Source organism: Pleurodeles waltl, chromosome 2_2 (genome assembly GCF_031143425.1).
Source record: "Pleurodeles waltl isolate 20211129_DDA chromosome 2_2, aPleWal1.hap1.20221129, whole genome shotgun sequence".
Taxonomy (NCBI): domain Eukaryota; kingdom Metazoa; phylum Chordata; class Amphibia; order Caudata; family Salamandridae; genus Pleurodeles; species Pleurodeles waltl.
Window position 1 is genome coordinate 318,367,620 of NC_090439.1, and position 19,225 is coordinate 318,386,844.

The window sequence follows — 19,225 nt, forward strand, 5'->3', positions numbered from 1 at the left end:
ATGGGCGAGGCCCACACTCGATACCCGATCAAAACAGAGAGAACACTGCAGGGGCATCAGATAGAAATACAACAGGCACCTCAGGGGGAAGGGAAGGGGGGCACCTCAGCCGTATGAGTACACAACGCCAGATCCACAAGGGGGCTCAATGCCCACTGATGTATCCTGGGGAGTGCAAAGCCACAGTCTCTCAAGTCTCTACAGTGGGTGGTTTGCCCACTGTTCAATTCTGGGGACTGCAAAGCTACAGTCTCTCAAGTCTCTACAGTGGGTGGGTTGCCCACTGTAACATCCTGGGGAGTGCAAAGCCACAGTCTCTCAAGTCTCTACAGTGGGTGGGTTTCCCACTGTTCAATCCTGGGGAGTGCAAAGCCACAGTCTCTCAAGTCTCTACAGTGGGTGGTTTGCCCACTGTTCAATCCTGGGAAGTGCAAAGCCACAGTCTCTCAAGTGGATAACAGTCTCCACTGGTTCTGGAGGGGAGTCTTCCCCCTCTCCCGCTGGACACTGGCCAACTTCTGATGCTTCACAGGTGGGGGACTGGCTGTGCTGTGGCTCCGTGCCACACTGGCTGTCCTGGTGGCCGGTGCACTCCACATACCGGTGACTACAGGCACCACTGGTCCCAGAGATGTCATGGCTGAGGTGCTAATTCGGGACCTATGAGATGGACGGGGTGGGGGAGGTGTGGGAATAAGGTAAAGGCTGGACATGAAATATTTCTTGGACACACTGGGACGGGTAGCTGGAGGGAGTTTGTGTGTGGATTAAGAGGTGGTGGTAGTAGGAGGTGTACGTTTGGTGACTTTGGGTGCAGGTGCATGCGCTGGAGGCTGTTGTGAGGTGGATGGCTGTTGGGTGGGTGGGTGGGTGTGTGGCTACGTTTGTGTATCTTGGGAGGGGGCGTCACAGACACACTGGGAGAGGACAAAGGGGACGTGTGAATGGTAGTGGGGGTGGTGACTGCACGTGAGCGGGGTGTGCTGGTGAGGGACATAGTGGCTGTAGAGGTAGTGCATGCAGGTGTGAGTGTAGATGAGACTGGGAGAGAGGAGGAGAGGGACACAGTGGAGGCAGTGGATGTTGGTGTGTCTGCAAGTGTGTGTTGCTTGCGTGAGTGCCTGTGGGATGTGTGGTGCTTATGTTTGCCTGAGCTTCCCTTGTGTGTTGAGGTGTGTGCATGCTGGTCTGATGGTGTGCTTGGGATAGGCAGAGGTACAGGGGATTTGGTCTGGGTGGAGGAAGTTGGAGAGGGGAGGCTAGAGACGGGGACAATGGCTGCCATCAGTGCTGAGGCCACAGTTTGAAAAGCTTGGTGAAGGGCCGCCTGACCAGAATGAATGCCCTCCAGGAATGCATTAGGTTGTTGCAACTGCACCCTGGATGGCATTCAAAATGTTAGACTGCCCAACAGTGAGGGACCTGAGGAGGTCAATGGCCTCCTCACTGAGGGAAGCAGGGGTGACTGGGGCAGGGCCTGAGGTGCCTGGGGCGAAGGTGATGCCCACCCTCCTGGGTTAGCGGGCACGGGGCGAAGGCAGAGGGGCTGCTGGGAGGGCGGTGCTGGTAGGGGGGGGGGGTGGCAGCTGTACCTGTAGATGGGGGGGCACAGATGTTGCCGCCATCACAAGGGAGGTCCCATCAGAGGACGTGTCCGTGTCGCTGGTGTCGGCTCCTGTCCCCGCAGTGAAGCTCCCCTCGCCCTCCGTCCCACTGGTGAATTCCCAGTCCATAGTCTCGCCCTCCAGGTCCATGTGGGATGCAGCTCCCTCGTGCTCCGGTGCCACTGCTCCTTCGCCTGATGATGCTAATGCACACAAGAACAGGGAGACCACAAAAAGGGGGCGGGGGACAGAGGAACGACATGTTGAGTGCATGGATTACCGCTACCGTTGGCGGACAAGACAGACACAGAAGCCCCCTGCACTACGCCGCACTATTGCGCTCCACTGTTCAATTCCTGGGAAATGGCTTACAAGGCTATGGACGACATCTGCACACATAGATGACACAGGGGCATGAATAGCTGTACTTGGCAGTCTACAGAGGTGGGGTGGGGTGCCACATGGCCTGCCTTACGGAGGGGCCTTGCCTACGGAACTAGCCCTGGCCTAGGGAAACCCACAACCCTCCTCCCCCACCTAGACAACTCCACTGCGTGCAAAGTCAGCAGAATGAGAGTGTACTCACCCCCTTGTGTCTGCTGTGATGCCCTCAAGCGCCCATCCAACTCTGGGTAGGCCACCGCCAGGATCCTGAACATCAGGGGGGTCATGGTGCGACGGGCACCCCTCCCACGTTGGGAGGCCATCCCTAGGTCAGCCTCCGCCGTCTTCTTGCTCCAGCGGCGAATGTCCTCCCATCTTCTCCGGCAGTGGGTGCTCCGTCTGTGGTAGACCTGGTGGGCGCTGACCTTCATGAAATGTACAGGGGAAGAAGAAAAGTCATTACCAACTGCACCGTCAAAGTGATTGGCCCCCATCCCTACCCTTGCCATGTGGCATATGCATTCACCGTCTTTCATGCACGCAGCACTCTGCCCCCTTCCTTCTTACATCCAGCCCTCTCCACACAGGCATAGTCCATACAACATGCTCCCTGTGTACTTACCTGTTTGTCTGGAGGACCGTAGAGTAGCGTGTACTGGGGGAGGGCCCCATCCACGAGCTTCTCCAACTCCTACGATGTGAAGGCAGGGGCCCTTTCCCCAGACACTCGAGCGATTGCCTCTTCCAGACCGAGGTCACAGCAGCACTTGCAGTGTAGGTCCTCTCCTGTCGAAGATCAGGTATTGAGTGATTGAACAGATAGAAGATGGCGGTCACGTCTGCGGCGGTCACGTCCGCGGCGGTGCGTACCGTCACCACCGGCGTACATCGTCATTGGCTCCTGGGACCCATAGGGTCCAATGTTAAGCAATGCAGCATTGCAACGCCAGCGCAGTTACCTCACATCCCATTGTCCCACTTTACAGGTCAGGCAGTCGCCATTTCAGGGGCCAACATGGCTTCATTTTCAACTGCGTCACACATACCTAGGCCTAGTCTCAACACACATACAGGCCACCTTTTGTGTATGATTGGTGTTCTGTGTAAACTGTGGGTACATACCTCTGAGTTGTTTAACTCTGTGCTTGCTGTTGTCCTTCATAGGCACCTGCCACTGGGACATGTGAGGAGATGGCGGCATCCTCCGGTGTACCGACCGTTGGTGGACCTGTCGACAATGGAGGAGCAACATTTGATAATCACATACAGGCTTGACCGTGCCACAATCCAGGAACTGTGTACCCAGTTGGAGCCAGACCTGATGTCAGCAATCTGCCATCCCACAGGAATCCCCCCTCAAGTGCAGGTGCTGTTAGTGCTCCATTTCCTTGCAAGTGGCTCTTTTCAAACAACTGTGGCCATGGCATCAGGGATGTCCCAGCCTATGTTTTCCAACGTATTGTCCAGAGTGTTGTTTGCCTTTCTGAAACACATGCGGAGCTACATCGTTTTCCCTCAGGTGGAGGATTTGCCTACAGTGAAAGGTGATTTCTATGACCAGGGACATATCCCCAACATCATAGGTGCCATTGATGGGACCCATGTGGCTTTGGTCCCCCCCCACAGGAGTGAACAGGTGTACAGAAACTGGAAGAGTTATCATTCTATGAATGTACAGATGGTATGTTTGGCAGACCAGTACATCTCCCATGTGAATGCCATGTTACCTGGCTCAGTGCATGACGCCTACATCCTGCGGAATAACAGCATCCCTTATGTGATGGGTCAACTCCAGAGGCACCGTGTGTGACTATTAGGTGAGCACCTGGAAGCAAGTCAGTGGGAATGGTTGTCTGGGTCTGGGGTTATCCCTCCAGGTTAGTGTGTGTTTAACAGTTGCCCCTCACCATTTGCGGGTGACTCTGGTTACCCCAACCTGTCCTGGCTACTGACCCCAGTGAGGAATCCCAGGACCAGGGCAGGGGAACACTACAATGAGGCCCATGGGCGAACTAGGATGGTGATCGAGCGGACCTTCGGCCTCCTGAAGGCCAGGTTCAGGTGCCTCCATATGACAGGTGGATCCCTATTCTACTCACCAAAGAAAGTGTGCCAGATCATCGTGGCCTGTTGTATGCTTCACAACTTGGCTTTGCGACGACAGGTGCCTTTTCTGCAGGAGGATGGTCCAGATGGCGGTGTTGTGGCAGCTGTGGAGCCTGTGGACAGTGATGAGGAGGAAGCAGAGAAAGAAGACATACACAACAGGGACTCAGTGATCCAGCAATATTTCCAGTGAAATACAGGTAAGAATACAATCCTGCCTACTACATGTACTTTTACACTACTACCTCTCTCCTGTCTGTCGTTTTCACCCAGTGTATGGTCACTGAGTTGTCACTTTCCCTTACGGTTTCACAGATGTGGGTCCCACTGTGTGACATCTCCTTAAATTCCTCATGGACTAGAGCTCTGTGACATAGGTATGTTGACATTACTATTTCAAATACATTTTGTCACTGTAATTGCTAATACACTATTTCGAAATCACAGACAGACTCCAGATCATTTTGTGCTTTGGGTGTCTTTATTTAAATGCAAAATATTGGAGGGGGTAGTTAAATGGTGAGGGGTGATGGCGGAGGAGTGTCCATGGCAGAGTCCAGTCTATTAGTCTCACAGGTGCATTGCCCATATGGGCATAGGAAGTGGAGCTGGGGCAGTTTAATTATGGACAGGGTGACAAAGTGGGACAGTAGGATGACAATCATGGTGGTCTCATTTCTTGGCGGGGCTCTTGGCATCGTTCTCTGTCTTGTTCCTGGATCTCAGGGACCGTTTGCGGGGTGGTTCTCCCTCTGCAGGGGGTGGGGTGCTGATGTGGTGGTCCTGTGGCGGAGCGTCCTGTCCACTAGCGCCGGCGGAGGTGGTGGGCAGATCATCGTCCATGCTAGTGTCAGGGGCCCCTTGAAGTGCCACAGTGTGCCTCCTGGCGTTGAGTACTTCCTTCAGCACCCCTACGATGGTGCCCAGGGTGGAGCTGATGGTTCTGAGTTCCTCACTGAAGGCCATATACTGTTCCTCCTGCATGCGCTGGGTATCCTGAAACTTGGCCAGTACCGTTGCCATCGTCTCCTGGGAGTGGTGATATGCTCCCATGATGGAGGAGAGGGCCTCGTGGAGAGTGGGTTCCCTTGGGCAGTCAGCTCCCTGTCGCACGGCAGCCCTCCCAGTTCCCCTGTGTTCCAGTGCCTCCGTCCCCTGGACGTGTGCCCACTGCCACTGCCCCCAGGTCCCTGTTGTTGTTGGGGTGGTGGGTTATCCTGGGTTCCCTGTAGTGGTGGACACACAGCTGATTGACGTGTCCTGGGGACGGAGGTATGGGCCCGCTGGGTGGGTGCTTTGCTGGTGTTTCCAGATGGGGGAAGGTCTGTGGTGGCCTGTGCCTGTGTGAGGGGAACCGACTGTCCTGAGGTCCCCGATAGTCCAGGCTGGTCATCTAGATCCAGTTGGACAGAGGTGCTGTCATCACTGTGGGCCTCTTCTGTTGGTGGTGTGGACATGTGTGGACCCTCCTGTCCGGTGACGTTGGGTAGGGGTCCTGCAGGGGTATAAAAGAATGTTTGTTAAATCTGTGCGTGTAATGGTGTGCAATGGGTGGGTGACCGTGTACCCCAGTGCTAGCATTCCTGTGTGGGAGCTTGTGGGATGGTGGTTTAGGGGGGTGTATGGGTATGTGCAGTGGCCATGCTTTGGTGATGGGTGTCCATGCTTTGTAGTTGCATGCAGGGCTTGGTGTTGGGATGTGTGGTTTGTGATGTTGGGACATTTGTGAGGAGTTGGGGTGCTGGGGGTGAGGGTGAGGGTGGGGGTATGTGATAGCATGCAGGTAGGGTGGGGGATGTAATAGTAAAGCTTTGACGTACCAGAGTCCATTCCTCCACCTACTCCTGCGAGGCCCTCAGGATGCAGAATCGCCAAGACCTGCTCCTCCCATGTTGTTAGTTGTGGATGAGGAGGTGGGGGTCCGCCGCCAGTCCGCTGAACCGCCAGGTGGTATCTTGAGACCACGGAACACACCTTTCCCTGTAGGTCGTTCCACCTCTTCCTGATGTCCTCCCGATTTCTTGGGTGTTGTCCCACTGCATTGACCCTGTCCACTATTCTGCACCATAGCTCTATCTTCCTAGCTATGGAGGTGTGCTGCACCTGTGCTCCGAATAGCTGTGGCTCTAACCGGACGATTTCATCCACCATGACCCTGAGCTCCTCCTCCGAGAACCTGAGGTGTCTTTGCCGTGCCATGGGGTGGTGTAGGTGATGTGTGGGGTGGAGTGTGTGGTGATATGTAGTGGTGTGTTGTGTGAGGTACGTGGAAGTTGTGTGGGTGATGGTGTTGTGTGCCTGTGGATGCTGTTGTTCTTGCTGGTGGTGTCTCTCTGGCCTTCTTTCTGATTTTTTTGTCGTGGGGGTTTGTGGGTGATGTGGGTGTGTGTTTTATATTGTAATGGGTGTGTGGGAGTGGTGTGTGTATGTGTCTCAGGTGTGTGTATTTTGAATTGTCCAATGTGGGGATGTTTTGTAAGCGTGTGTATTTTGAGCGCGGCGGTGTGTACTGCCAATGAAATACCGCGGATGAAAGACTGCCGCGTGGATTTGTGTGTCGTGATAGTGTGGGCGTATTTCTGTTGGCGTGACGGTGGAGGATTTGTTTTCGCCAGTTTATCACTGACTTTTGGTGTGGCGGACTTGTATGGGTGTCTGAATTTTGGCGGATTCAGAGATGTGGGTCATAATAGCTGTGGCGGAATTCCGCGGCGGTGTGTTGGCGGTCTTCTGCACGGCAGTAAGCGGCTTTTACTGCCAATGTTGTAATGACCGCCTTAATGTCCTAATATTAGCGTTTTAGAATAACTAGTACGTCGCTAAACATATCGATTCCAGTCACCTACCTGATTTTATATTCTTGCTTCATATCAGTATTCTATCATGTTGGCATGCGAGTACGCTTAGTCAGTAAGCGCGGCAAGTACTCACTCCATAAATACTGGCCTTTACGTACTTCGAGCGTGGGCCAGAGCTTCGCTCTCATTAGTCCAACTTTGATTTCCTGGTTTTTTAGACTTCATAGAAACTAAAAAGGGACTATTCCGTTGTTCCCTCAAGGAAAAGATTTCTTCCTCATGTTAACCTTGCACTTGCTTTGTGTTTCACTAATTATAATGCAAAAAGATATGCGCGTAGGCCTATGTCATTCCTATTATATGTAATCTAAGTTCATGTTCTTTATAAACGAATTTTCAACCAAATATATTGTGTACATGTGTCACTCTTCTCTATTGCTACTCAAACTGTTCGCATACATACAAGTCATGCGTTTAACTCTGAATATAAGTATATCAAACTTTATGAATTACCACACTATTTTGTAATTGTACTCATTACTTCCTCTGACTCCAGTTAGCACCCTAATGCAATATTTTAAATAATGTTAGTTCCACATCATGTAGCTGGTATTATGCTGCCTAGCCCTGTATATATATAAGTATCTTCAATCTAAAATGTCTCTATATTCAAACGCTTATAAGAGCCTTAGTAATATTCATCCAAAGTTATTGATAATCGTCAATATACTCCAAATAAGAATAAAATCCTGTTATGAACCCCATATTATACTATGTTAAAGGCTATGCGTGCATGTGTCTCTGTTTCCCTAGCATTAACTAATTTTAATGCTATGTTCATGTTCCCAAGAAATACTCTAATTCATGGTCTGTGTTAAGACCCACCTCCACCGCTTGTAATTTCATGATCCATAGTGATTCCTTACGTCTCAACTATAATTCCCTATCACCTCCCCTGGGGTCCACAGGATTTGTTCCAAACCAAAAATTGTAATGTTTAAATCTGTGTTCTGATTTGTGCATGACAATATATGTTGTACAATTGGAAACCTTTCATCCATTTGTTTTAATGCCCGCAAGTGTTACCCAATTCTTACTCTCAAAGCACGTACCGTGGTACCAACATATATACGTTCAAATTTGCACTTTATGATGTATATTACATACTTTGTGCCACAGGTCATATGTGATCTTAATCTATGAACTTTACCACTATAGTCCACATATTCTTTTTTCCCATGACAAGCCCATTTACATACACCACAATGACCACAGTTGTAAAAACCTAAATTCCTTATTGTTAGCCAGTTTTCATTGTTCTTTGATCGTGGATAAGTCCGACATAGCATGTTCTTCAACGATCTTCCTCTTCTATATGTGACCAGCGGGCCCGACGAAGTAAAATTGTTCAAAATATTGTCTTGTTTGAGAATGGAACGTCGTTTCATCATCTTTCTCATGATAAGTGAACTTTTAGTATAGTCCGTAATCATCCGTTAGTGTCCAATGCTTGTGATTTCAAACGTGGTGATAGTGTCTCAATCCTCTTCACTCCCTTGATTCTCTCTTGTGCAGCCTTAATAATGTTGCTAATATAGCCTCTCTGTTTAAAACGTACATTCATATCTTGTAAACATTCTTTGAAATCAATATCTCGATATAGATTTTTTTCAGATATGTGAGATGTTTGAAACTTAAGAGATTCTTGATTCAATGTTTGCAGGAGTTTTTGTAATTGCAGTGAACGGTTGTTTTAATGCTGATTTTACTGTATACTTATAAACTGTACTTTTGTGTTTTTTTTCTTTAAGCCAAATAAACATGGTTGACTGACTGACCGCTAAATCAAACTTTTATCACAGAGATGACAATGAGTCTTCTTTTCTACTCTTCAGGGGGAAATGTACTTCGATTGTAGGATGCTATGTTAAACTAGTAAATTACTTGCTTCTGTCATGACCATATAAATGAGGTGTGCTTATGATGGGATGTATTGTATAAACCAAAAGGTTTATACATCAACGTTTCCTAATTTTTTTATGCTGATTTACAACCTGAGGCACACGCTAAAGTTTTCCTTCTTTTGACTCAGGTCTGTGGTCAACAAAATGCTTTATCTGCTCACAAGAAGACTTGTTTCACTCCATGCGAAATACAACACATTAAAATATTTGATTTTTAATAAGGATCAGAATCATTGCTGGACGATCAAGGGGTATGCAGTGGGTAGTGACTCGTGATCATATGTCACATGATTTAAAACTTTGAAAGGCATCTAGTGAGAAGTGCATCTGACTGCTCAGTTATTTGTTTGGACAAGGCAATTTTAGACTGTTTTTTTTTTTAAAAGAACAAGGAAAGTGTGAGAATATACAGGTAGTTTGTAGTGCACAAAAAGGAATAGTATTTCACACTCTGCATAAGCCTGTTCAATGCTGTTGTCAAGGGAGCAGTAATTAAGGAAGGATAGGTTGCAAATATTACATACGTTCCTATGTTTAACAAGGTTAGGAAAATGGCAGTCCCCAAAGCAAATTATGTGTATACAGGGAGTGCAGAATTATTAGGCAAGTTGTATTTTTGAGGAATAATTTTATTATTGAACAACAACCATGTTCTCAATGAACCCAAAAAACTCATTAATATCAAAACTGAATATTTTTGGAAGTAGTTTTTAGTTTGTTTTTAGTTTTAGCTATGTTAGGGGGATATCTGTGTGTGCAGGTGACTATCACTGTGCATAATTATTAGGCAACTTAACAAAAAAAAATATATACCCATTTCAATTATTTATCATTACCAGTGAAACCAATATAACATCTCAACATTCACAAATATACATTTCTGACATTCAAAAACAAAACAAAAACAAATCAGTGACCAATATAGCCACCTTTCTTTGCAAGGACACTCAAAAGCCTGCCATCCATGGATTCTGTCAGTGTTTTGATCTGTTCACCATCAACATTGCGTGCAGCAGCAACCACAGCCTCCCAGACACTGTTCAGAGAGGTGTACTGTTTTCCCTCCTTGTAAATATCACATTTGATGATGGACCACAGGTTCTCAATGGGGTTCAGATCAGGTGAACAAGGAGGCCATGTCATTAGATTTCCTTCTTTTATACCCTTTCTTGCCAGCCACGCTGTGGAGTACTTGGACGCGTGTGATGGAGCATTGTCCTGCATGAAAATCATGTTTTTCTTGAAGGATGCAGACTTCTTCCTGTACCACTGCTTGAAGAAGGTGTCTTCCAGGAACTGGCAGTAGGACTGGGAGTTGAGCTTGACTCCATCCTCAACCCGAAAAGGCCCCACAAGCTCATCTTTGATGATACCAGCCCAAACCAGTACTCCACCTCCACCTTGCTGGCGTCTGAGTCGGACTGGAGCTCTCTGCCCTTTACCAATCCAGCCACGGGCCCATCCATCTGGCCCATCAAGACTCACTCTCATTTCATCAGTCCATAAAACCTTAGAAAAATCAGTCTTGAGATATTTCTTGGCCCAGTCTTGACGTTTCAGCTTGTGTGTCTTGTTCAGTGGTGGTCGTCTTTCAGCCTTTCTTACCTTGGCCATGTCTCTGAGTATTGCACACCTTGTGCTTTTGGGCACTCCAGTGATGTTGCAGCTCTGAAATATGGCCAAACTGGTGGCAAGTCGCATCGTGGCAGCTGCACGCTTGACTTTTCTCAGTTCATGGGCAGTTATTTTGCGCCTTGGTTTTTCCACACGCTTCTTGTGACCCTGTTGACTATTTTGAATGAAACGCTTGATTGTTCGATGATCACGCTTCAGAAGCTTTGCAATTTTAAGAGTGCTGCATCCCTCTGCAAGATATCTCACTATTTTTGACTTTTCTGAGCCTGTCAAGTCCTTCTTTTGACCCATTTTGCCAAAGGAAAGGAAGTTGCCTAATAATTATGCACACCTGATATAGGGTGTTGATGTCATTAGACCACACCCCTTCTCATTACAGAGATGCACATCACCTAATATGCTTAATTGGTAGTAGGCTTTCGAGCCTATACAGCTTTGAGTAAGACAACATGCATAAAGAGGATGATGTGGTCAAAATACTAATTTGCCTAATAATTCTGCACTCCCTGTATAGAGCAATGTGCCACAAAATGCAAAATATGAGTTAATTTACTGTGTGTGCATGCCGTTCAGGGAGATGCATTGTATTCCTCATGGAGACAGAACAAAAACATCTCCTTAGCTGAATTGGTGCTAATCTTCTTAGCATGATGTGCAATAATCATTTTAGCGAGACGACATCAATGAGTAACGGTGTTTTTCTCGCTTGAAATGTCACATCTATTTCATATAAACACCGTCCAATAAATATAATACAATAAGCACTACTTTCTTAAATAAATGTAAAAAAAGCAAAAACCTTTTCCACTATGATGAGGTCCCCGACTTGTATGTCTGAACTCTTTACTTGCACTTTACCTTTAAAAAGGAAAAGAAAAGAAAAAAGTTACATCCAACAACTCCAGAATTAATAGAATCTTAAAATAAAGTTAACTCAAACATTATTATTATTGAACTCTGAACAACTAAAGAATAGTGGACAGATCCAGAGGTTTATCCAAATGATAATCATTTGAGAAATAAACCTACTTACACTATAACATGTCTCCACAAAGCAGGTATTACCCATACGACCAGGCACATTCATCTAAAAACGTCTAGTAATAGAAAATTTACTTTTCATAAAAAGGTATATCAAAAAGATAGAAGCATGCATACCTATGCTCTTTCTTCAGTATGGGCTACATATCACACAATACTTGCACCATTTCAGTTTTATGTTTTTCTCCCCAATGGGGAACATACACCCATTTTGACAATTCTCAGACAGATAATGCTGTGTGAATCTACAGAGAATGCCCACCATGAAGTGTCCTGCACTTTGTTGATAAATCATAATTCAACCCTGGAGCTTACATCAAGATAACAAACTTCACAATATGGGCAGAGGGAGCAAGAGGTCCCATTGTATGCATATCACAAGAGAGACTTGCCTACCATGTACCCCTCTTGGAATGTTTTCCAGAGCAATCTGTCCAGGTGAAGTGCAGACAGTATGTTGGATTGAGGTGATCTTATGCCCAATTGGTGGCGTCTGTTTTTCCCATTTATTAATATACAACCTTCAGTATTCTAAATAGTTATCCTTTGTTCAACAATCTTCTTATTTTGCTTATGGTTCTATTCAACTCTACACATTTCAGCCTATTCCATATACAGGTTTTTGGAATTATTTTAATAAATAACTCCAGCTGTTTTACACCTTGGCCAAGTCTCATGTTCAATTTATATCCTTTGTATTGCTGAATATAACACCATACAGTTCACATTTATTTATTTTAAATGAGTAGAAGTCTACTAAAATCTAGGTTCTTTTTGGTGAATGCTGAGGAGGTACTTTCACTTCCACTGATTGTAAGTACTGCTAATATAGCAATTACAAGCAAGTTCTGTGGCTTTAGTTTCAATTCATCTGCTATTCCCCAAAATACTTAACTGGATCTGTATGGGATACCATCCTGATTATTTAATTAACTAATATAATTTATTTCGATGATTACCTTTAACAAGATTTGCCAGATATAAGTCATCACTCCATTCTGGGAGTTTCTGTTTCTGAATGGATCAGAACTTCACAGGCAGGTTTAGTTTTACAAAGGCTACGTACAGAGTTAGGAGCATTTAGACTTTTCCTATCATTTCATTCTGAATGAAAATGTATGAGTTAATTTCGGTTTCGCAAGACCTATTCGGTACACTCCCCATGACATCCCTAGAGATATTAAAATTTCTAACTGATAAAGAAATTGGTGTGCAATTTTTCAAAGCTTCCTATTGTGCTTTTCCTGAAAAACATTAGCCGTCCACATTTATTCCGTGTCTAAATATGGGAATTAGAGAAAGTCAATGCTAAAGAATACACCAGGTTTCTAGATAAAGGGAATGAGGTGAGATTGCAACATACCACAACTATGTCTCAATATCTGTTGAACTGACAGAATATCTTAAAGCTGTTTATGACTCTTTCTCTCAGCTATCGTAATAATGCACTTTGCCTCAACTACCCCTATTTGTATGAGAAAAATGCAATCAGAGACACTAGTGCTCTCCTACATATTATGAAGTAAAGATGAAGATGAAAAAACGTTTTTTAACTTCATATTAAAGAACACCAGTTTCAAAACCATTAGGGGGGCACAGAGAATTAAGATAGAAACCTACTATGAAGGCCAGTTCTAAATCTAGCAACAGCTTGTTTCAGTTTTCTCAGGAAAGTGGAGGCAGGCTCCAGGTGTCATTTCGCCATAGCCACGTAAACTCTACCAACCAAAAGATGCCACATTAAAAAATATGCAGCCCTTCATAGTATCTTTATTTCAGGCTCTCCATGAGTTTGGGAAGCTCTACACTTGTTTCACTACACTTAGAAGTGCATCTTGATGCCAAAATAATAGCTATAACTCCTGCAAGAGTAATCAGCTCACTAAGACGTACCTCCCAGACTCCAAACTGGAGATACATGGGAAGTGTTTGTCATTTGAGATCAAGCCTGCCTTAAATTCTCTCCCAGCAGTAGATTTCATAAGAACCTTAAACGTTTAAGATTGTTGCTTAACGTAAGAGAGACTTATGCAGAATCACCAGAGAATTAGCTTTACTAAGACTAAGTTATCAGGTAAACCCAAAATCCAGTGGGGAAGGAGTTGTTGTGTTCCTTAGTGTCTTAAGTAGAGGGTATCTACTTGGGTTGGCGCCTTTGCTCTACCAGCTTTGTGTGGCTCCATGTCAGGTCTGATACACAGTTTTCCTTGTGGCACCAGAAAAGTACAAGACACAACCAAGCGAAGAAACAGAAGTGCCTGCAAATTTACTTCTACACAATTCAGCTTCACTACATTGTAAATGTGGCCTAATCTCTTCTGTTAGAAGGGGGTTAGGATATGAGGGAGCTTCTTCTACCCATGGAAGTACATTAAAACTGTAGGCACTGATATGAGACAAGAGAAATTCAGCAAAACTAAGGGAGAGGGAAAAGCAGGTCACTTGTAACTGGCAAATATTCTTTGTCTTTCACAGGAGAGTTTCTGACTACACAAAAACATTAACAAGTCTTGGAAGTGCACAGAAACCACCAATATTAATTTGATGAATATCCCTGTGTCTGGGGTAATATCAAAGGAAAGTGTTGCAAACTAGAAATGTTCTAAATATCAAGAAGCAACAATGAAAATGCTAAGCAGGAAAACGAAAACAGGCATTTGGCTTATGCAGGCACACCATCCTGTGCAATCTATTAGTTCTTGAAGCATCTATGTCAAAGTAGTCATCTTGAACTACTGGTTCTTGAGCAATAGGCTCAAAAGCCTATAATTGCAGACTTGGTATAAGCTCCCCTTTGGAGTCAAACAAAAAAGTACTGCATACTTATACCTGGTACTTTACACTTTCACAAATTATCAATATGTCTTGCTCAGTGGTGTGATGCAGGGGGAGGACTTTGGGGGTTCCTGGAAAAAATGTAATAAACAGGCTGAAAAGTTAACAATGGTTTAAGGTGATCATCTGCAATTTTGCCCTTACCTTCAATTCACTCACTTTTCCCACAAGGGAATCGTGCCCCAAAGGTTAGCTAATTTAAAGGTCTTTACTGTTTAAAGGTCTTACTGGCAAAAGAACAACCCAGATGTCTTTTCATTTTTTGATGCTTGTTAGTGTCTCCCTCTCTATTTGTATGGTAATGCTGTTGTTGTTGAGGTAGAAGAATTCTACACTTTGGAAATTCTGGCCATATTGTAATCTTTACATTTGCACTCCTGCTGGACGAAAGAACTTGTTAGAGAGGGCAGTTGCAGAGGCTTTGCAGTCACCCTCCTATGTTTGAATTTCTAAAGAGATTCATCCATCCACTTTGTCACCATTTGGCTTTGGACACTATGTTCCGGTAGATAAGATGTTGTGTTCCATCTTCTTGTGTCTGTGAAAGTACCGCCCCAAGACCCACATCGGAGGCGTCAGTTTGTAACATGAAGGGCTTCTGAAAGTCTGGGCAACATAACACCGGACCCGAAGTTAGCGTGGCTTTTAATCGATCAAAGCTAAGTCGTTCTGCCTCAGTGGGTGGTACAAGAGTATTGGGACATGACTTCCGTAGCAGATTGGTGAGAGGTTCTGCTAAAGTGGAAAATTGTGGAATGAAACGTCTGTAATAGCCAACCAATCCTAGGAAGGCTCTAATGTCCTTTTTCGTCCCTGGAAAGTGTATGTTCATGATGGCCTCTATTTTCTCTATTTGTGGTTTTACCTGACCTTCCCCCACGACATATCCCAAATATTTTATACAGGTTTGCCCCAGGCAACGTTTCTCCGGATTCGCTGTTAACTGAGCTGTTCTCAGTGCCCGTAAAACGTCATCTAAATGTGTCATATGGTCTTCCCATGTTTTACTATATATGACAATATCATCAAGATATGCTGCCGCATATTGATGATAGGGTCGGAGGATTCTGTTCATAAGTCTTTGAAATGTGGCCGGTGCCCCATGAAGTCCGAAGGGAAGAACCGTGAATTGGTATAGTCCGGAAGGGGTTGCAAAGGCTGTTATTTCTTTGTCTTCTGGTCTCATGGGTATTTGCCAATACCCTTTTGTTAGGTCAAGGGTGGATAGATACCGGGCTTGGCCCAGTCTCTCAATCAGTTCATCAATGCGTGGCATGGGGTAGGCATCAAAGTGGGTCAAGTCGTTGACCCGTCTGTAATCTACGCAGAAATGGGTGCTTCCGTCCGATTTGGGCACTAGTAAAACTGGGGAGCACCAGGGATTGGCTGACGGCTCAATAATGGCGGCCTCCAACATGGACTGGACTTCCTGTTCTATCATCACCTTCTTGGCTTCCGGGATACAATATGGTCGCTGCCGGGATAGCTTATCTAACTTAAGCCGAATGGGGTGCTGTACTAGATCTGTTCTACCTGGACACTTAGAAAAGATGTCTGTATTTCTATCTATCAGTTGGGTGAGTTGTCTACGATAGGAATCTGTTAGTATGGGGTTTATCCATGGGGTCTGAGTGTCAGACTGAGCTCTAGAAGGGAAAAAGGGATAGGGGATCTCCTCTGAGGCATTGTGTGTGATATACCGGACGGGTTGCTCACATGAGGGTTCTTGCCATTTTTTAAGGATATTGATATGGTAAATCTGCTCCCTTCCGATACCTTGGGGAATGGCTAGTTTATAGGTAGTGGGGTTGATTTGTTCGATAACATCATAAGGCCCCTGCCACCGGGCTAACAGTTTGTTTTCACTGCTAGGGAGCAGGACTAACGCCTTATCTCCTACCTTCAAGTAACGAAGAACACTTCTAGCTTTCATACACCTGTTTCTGTTTCATTTGGGCTTCTCGTAAGGCGGTGTGGGCTTCTTCCCACACTGTATGGAGAGTTGCACTTAAGTCACGGGTATATGTCAAGAGATCTTTTACATCGTCCTCTGTTTCCTCCCATTGTTCAGCCAACATTTCGAGCATAGTACAGGGTTGTCTACCAAACAACAACCCGAAGGGACTATGTCCCAGGAAGGTCTGAACATGGGTACGTATGGCGTATAACACAAGAGGTAATTTCTTCTCCCAATCTCTACCTGCCTCGGAAATGCTTTTTCTGAGGAGGGACTTAATTGTCCTATTGTACCTCTCTACTAACCCGTCTGTTTGAGGGTGATAGACAGACGTCCTGATTTGTTTCACACTGAGTGATCGGCTCACCTCTGACATGAGTCTGGACATAAAGGGGGTCCCTTGATTGGTTAATATTTCCTTAGGGAATCCCACCCTAGAAAAGAATTCAATCATCGCTTGTGCAATGGCTTTCGTGTGCATGCTGGGTATGGGAATAGCTTCCGGATACCGAGTGGCATAGTCTACCAATACCAATACATATTGTCGTCCCCGGATTGAGGGTGTGAGGGGCCCGATAATATCCATCCCAACCCTGGAAAAAGGCGTGTCTATGATAGGAAGGGGTTGAGGGGAACAGGTCTGTGTGGAGAAGGGTTATACAGTTGGCATTTTGGACATTCTGAGCAATGTTTACGGATTTCCCCAAACACCCCAGGCCAATAGAAGCATCGTAATATTGCTTCCTCTGTCTTCTCCCTTCCCAGATGCCCTTCCTTGTTATCCCCATGATCCAGGTGAAACACCTGCTGTCGATGACTCTTGGGAACCACTATTTGTAGGTCTCTCCCTCCCGTTGTAGTGGGCCTCCTATATAATAGGTTATTTTGGATCAAGAACCCGGGACCTACCATATGTTCATCAGGAGTCAATGCTTGATGCCATGCATGTTTCAAAGTGGGGTCCTCGCACTGATTCTGCTGAAAATCTCCTGTAATGGTGCATACCCTACTGGCCGATTCTGTGCTACCCCGTTTCAGTGCGTTCTGTGCATAATTATGCCGTTGTTCCCGTTTTTGTTTTCGACTGAGGATTACCCAGGGTTCTTTGGTCTCCTCCATACCAGCTTCAATGGGTACCTCCTCCCACCAGGCTTTAAGGGTATGCTCCTGTCCTGCTTTGGTTAAGAGAGTGGTAAAATCCTCATAATCGGTTCCTAGAATGATATCCTCACCCAGTTGTGAAAGTACACCCACCCTTATTGTCTCGTTTTTGTTTCTCCAATTCAATCGTATGGTGGCCACTGGGTAGTATCGTTGGTCGCCGTGTACGCATGCAATTAAGACCTGGGTTTGTGGATCCTCTTGACCGGGTAATACCAGCGCCTGCCTGATTACACTCTGACTACACCCTGAGTCAATTAATGCTGTTCTCTCTACCTCATTGATGAAGACTGATAGGGTGTACTTTGGTTTCTCCCCTCCGGACCAGAATACCCGCCCTCTCGTCAGTCCAATCTCCATGGGCTCCTCAGTGTCTCTTTTGTGTGGGCAATGTCTGGCGATATGCCCCCATTCTGACCAGTGGTAGCACTGGGGACCCGTGGGCAGATAGCTGGCAGTCGCCGTTGCTGTCGGATGGGATCGTTCCGGACCGTGTATCAGCGCAGCTCGATGGGGGGTGGTTTTTGCTATGGTAGGTCGGGGAGGGAAGCGGAGGTCTGCTAGTTGTAGCCCGGAAGTCCGGGCCTCGATGATATGCACATGCGAGGTCTACAGCTGTCTCATTAGTCAGTCCAGGATGTTGTCTGACCCAGTTGCGGGTTGTGGAAGGCAAGGCATCCAGGTACTGTTCCAGGACTATGGTATCAAACATTTCTTCCCTGTTTATTTCGGTTGGATGTAACCACCTCCCTGCTGCATGCTGAACTCTGTAGTACAATGTGCGAAGGTTCTCTTGAGGCTGCCACTTAAAGTGGTGGAACCTAGTGCGATAGCTTTCCCTGTCCCGCCCGATACGTTCCAAGATGGTTTTCTTTATTTCTCTATAAGGTAGAGTGCCACCTGGGTTAAGAGCTTGGTAGGTGGCCTGTAAGTAGCGGTGCTATATATTGTCCCCATTTTTCCTCTGGCCAGTTTGCCGTGCTGGAAACTCTTTCAAAATTCATGAAGAAAGAGTCTGGGTCTTCCTGTTCCTGGTATCGCTGTAGTACACTACTTGGTACATTATGGTGAACCTTTGTATGTGCGATGGTGTCTGTAAGCTTTCCCAGTGCTGTTTTGTGTACCAGCTGGTTATTCGCTATAATTGCCGCTTGACTTTTAAGAGCTGTCTGTAACACCTCACGTTCTTCCTTGGCTTCTTTCATCTGCTGCTCCCACACGAGTTGGAGGTGTCGCTGCCCCTCAGCCAGCTGGGCTATCATATCTGCCATGGTGGGTTTCTCTTCCATGGTGGCGGTCCTCTAGATCCCACTTCTGAGACCACTTGTAGAGATTTTGCAGGTTAGTAATCACGCAGGAATCGGTCGGTAGATTTATAAGTGATATTTATTATGGATAACTTGGAACAGTGGCTCTTGTGGTTAGGGTGTTCTTCTCTTTGTTTCTTCAGGCTTTCTGATTATGTTCTATGGGGTCTTGCTTCTCACTCTTCTTCTTGTTTCTCTTCGTCTCATAGGTTCCCCGGGAAGCGCATGCGAAGAGAAACAGAGAGATAACCGTAAGTGACTGTTGCTGCACTCGTTTTGTATCCACCACTTTTCTATCTCTTCCTGGTTTTCCTCTTTTACTTTGTACTTTTCCTTTCCTGACGTCTTTTTCTTTCCTTTATCACTTTTCTTGGTTTGTGGTGATGTCCTCTTCTTTTCCCCTTTCTGTCACTGACTCTGCTTCAGTTTCTCC

The 19,225-nt window shown here is 45.9% G+C and overlaps 1 protein-coding gene across 2 annotated transcripts in view; it reads right to left on the bottom strand.

Moving 5' to 3' along the window:
• ATP9B (ATPase phospholipid transporting 9B (putative)) overlaps positions 1–19,225 on the bottom strand; it is a 2,250,419-nt gene that overhangs the window by 1,630,524 nt on the left and 600,670 nt on the right. For both annotated transcript variants that reach the window (XM_069219789.1, XM_069219790.1), the window contains exon 6: positions 11,291–11,349. In XM_069219789.1, coding sequence (XP_069075890.1) covers positions 11,291–11,349 — 59 coding nt within the window. The remainder of the gene's footprint in view (positions 1–11,290; positions 11,350–19,225) is intronic.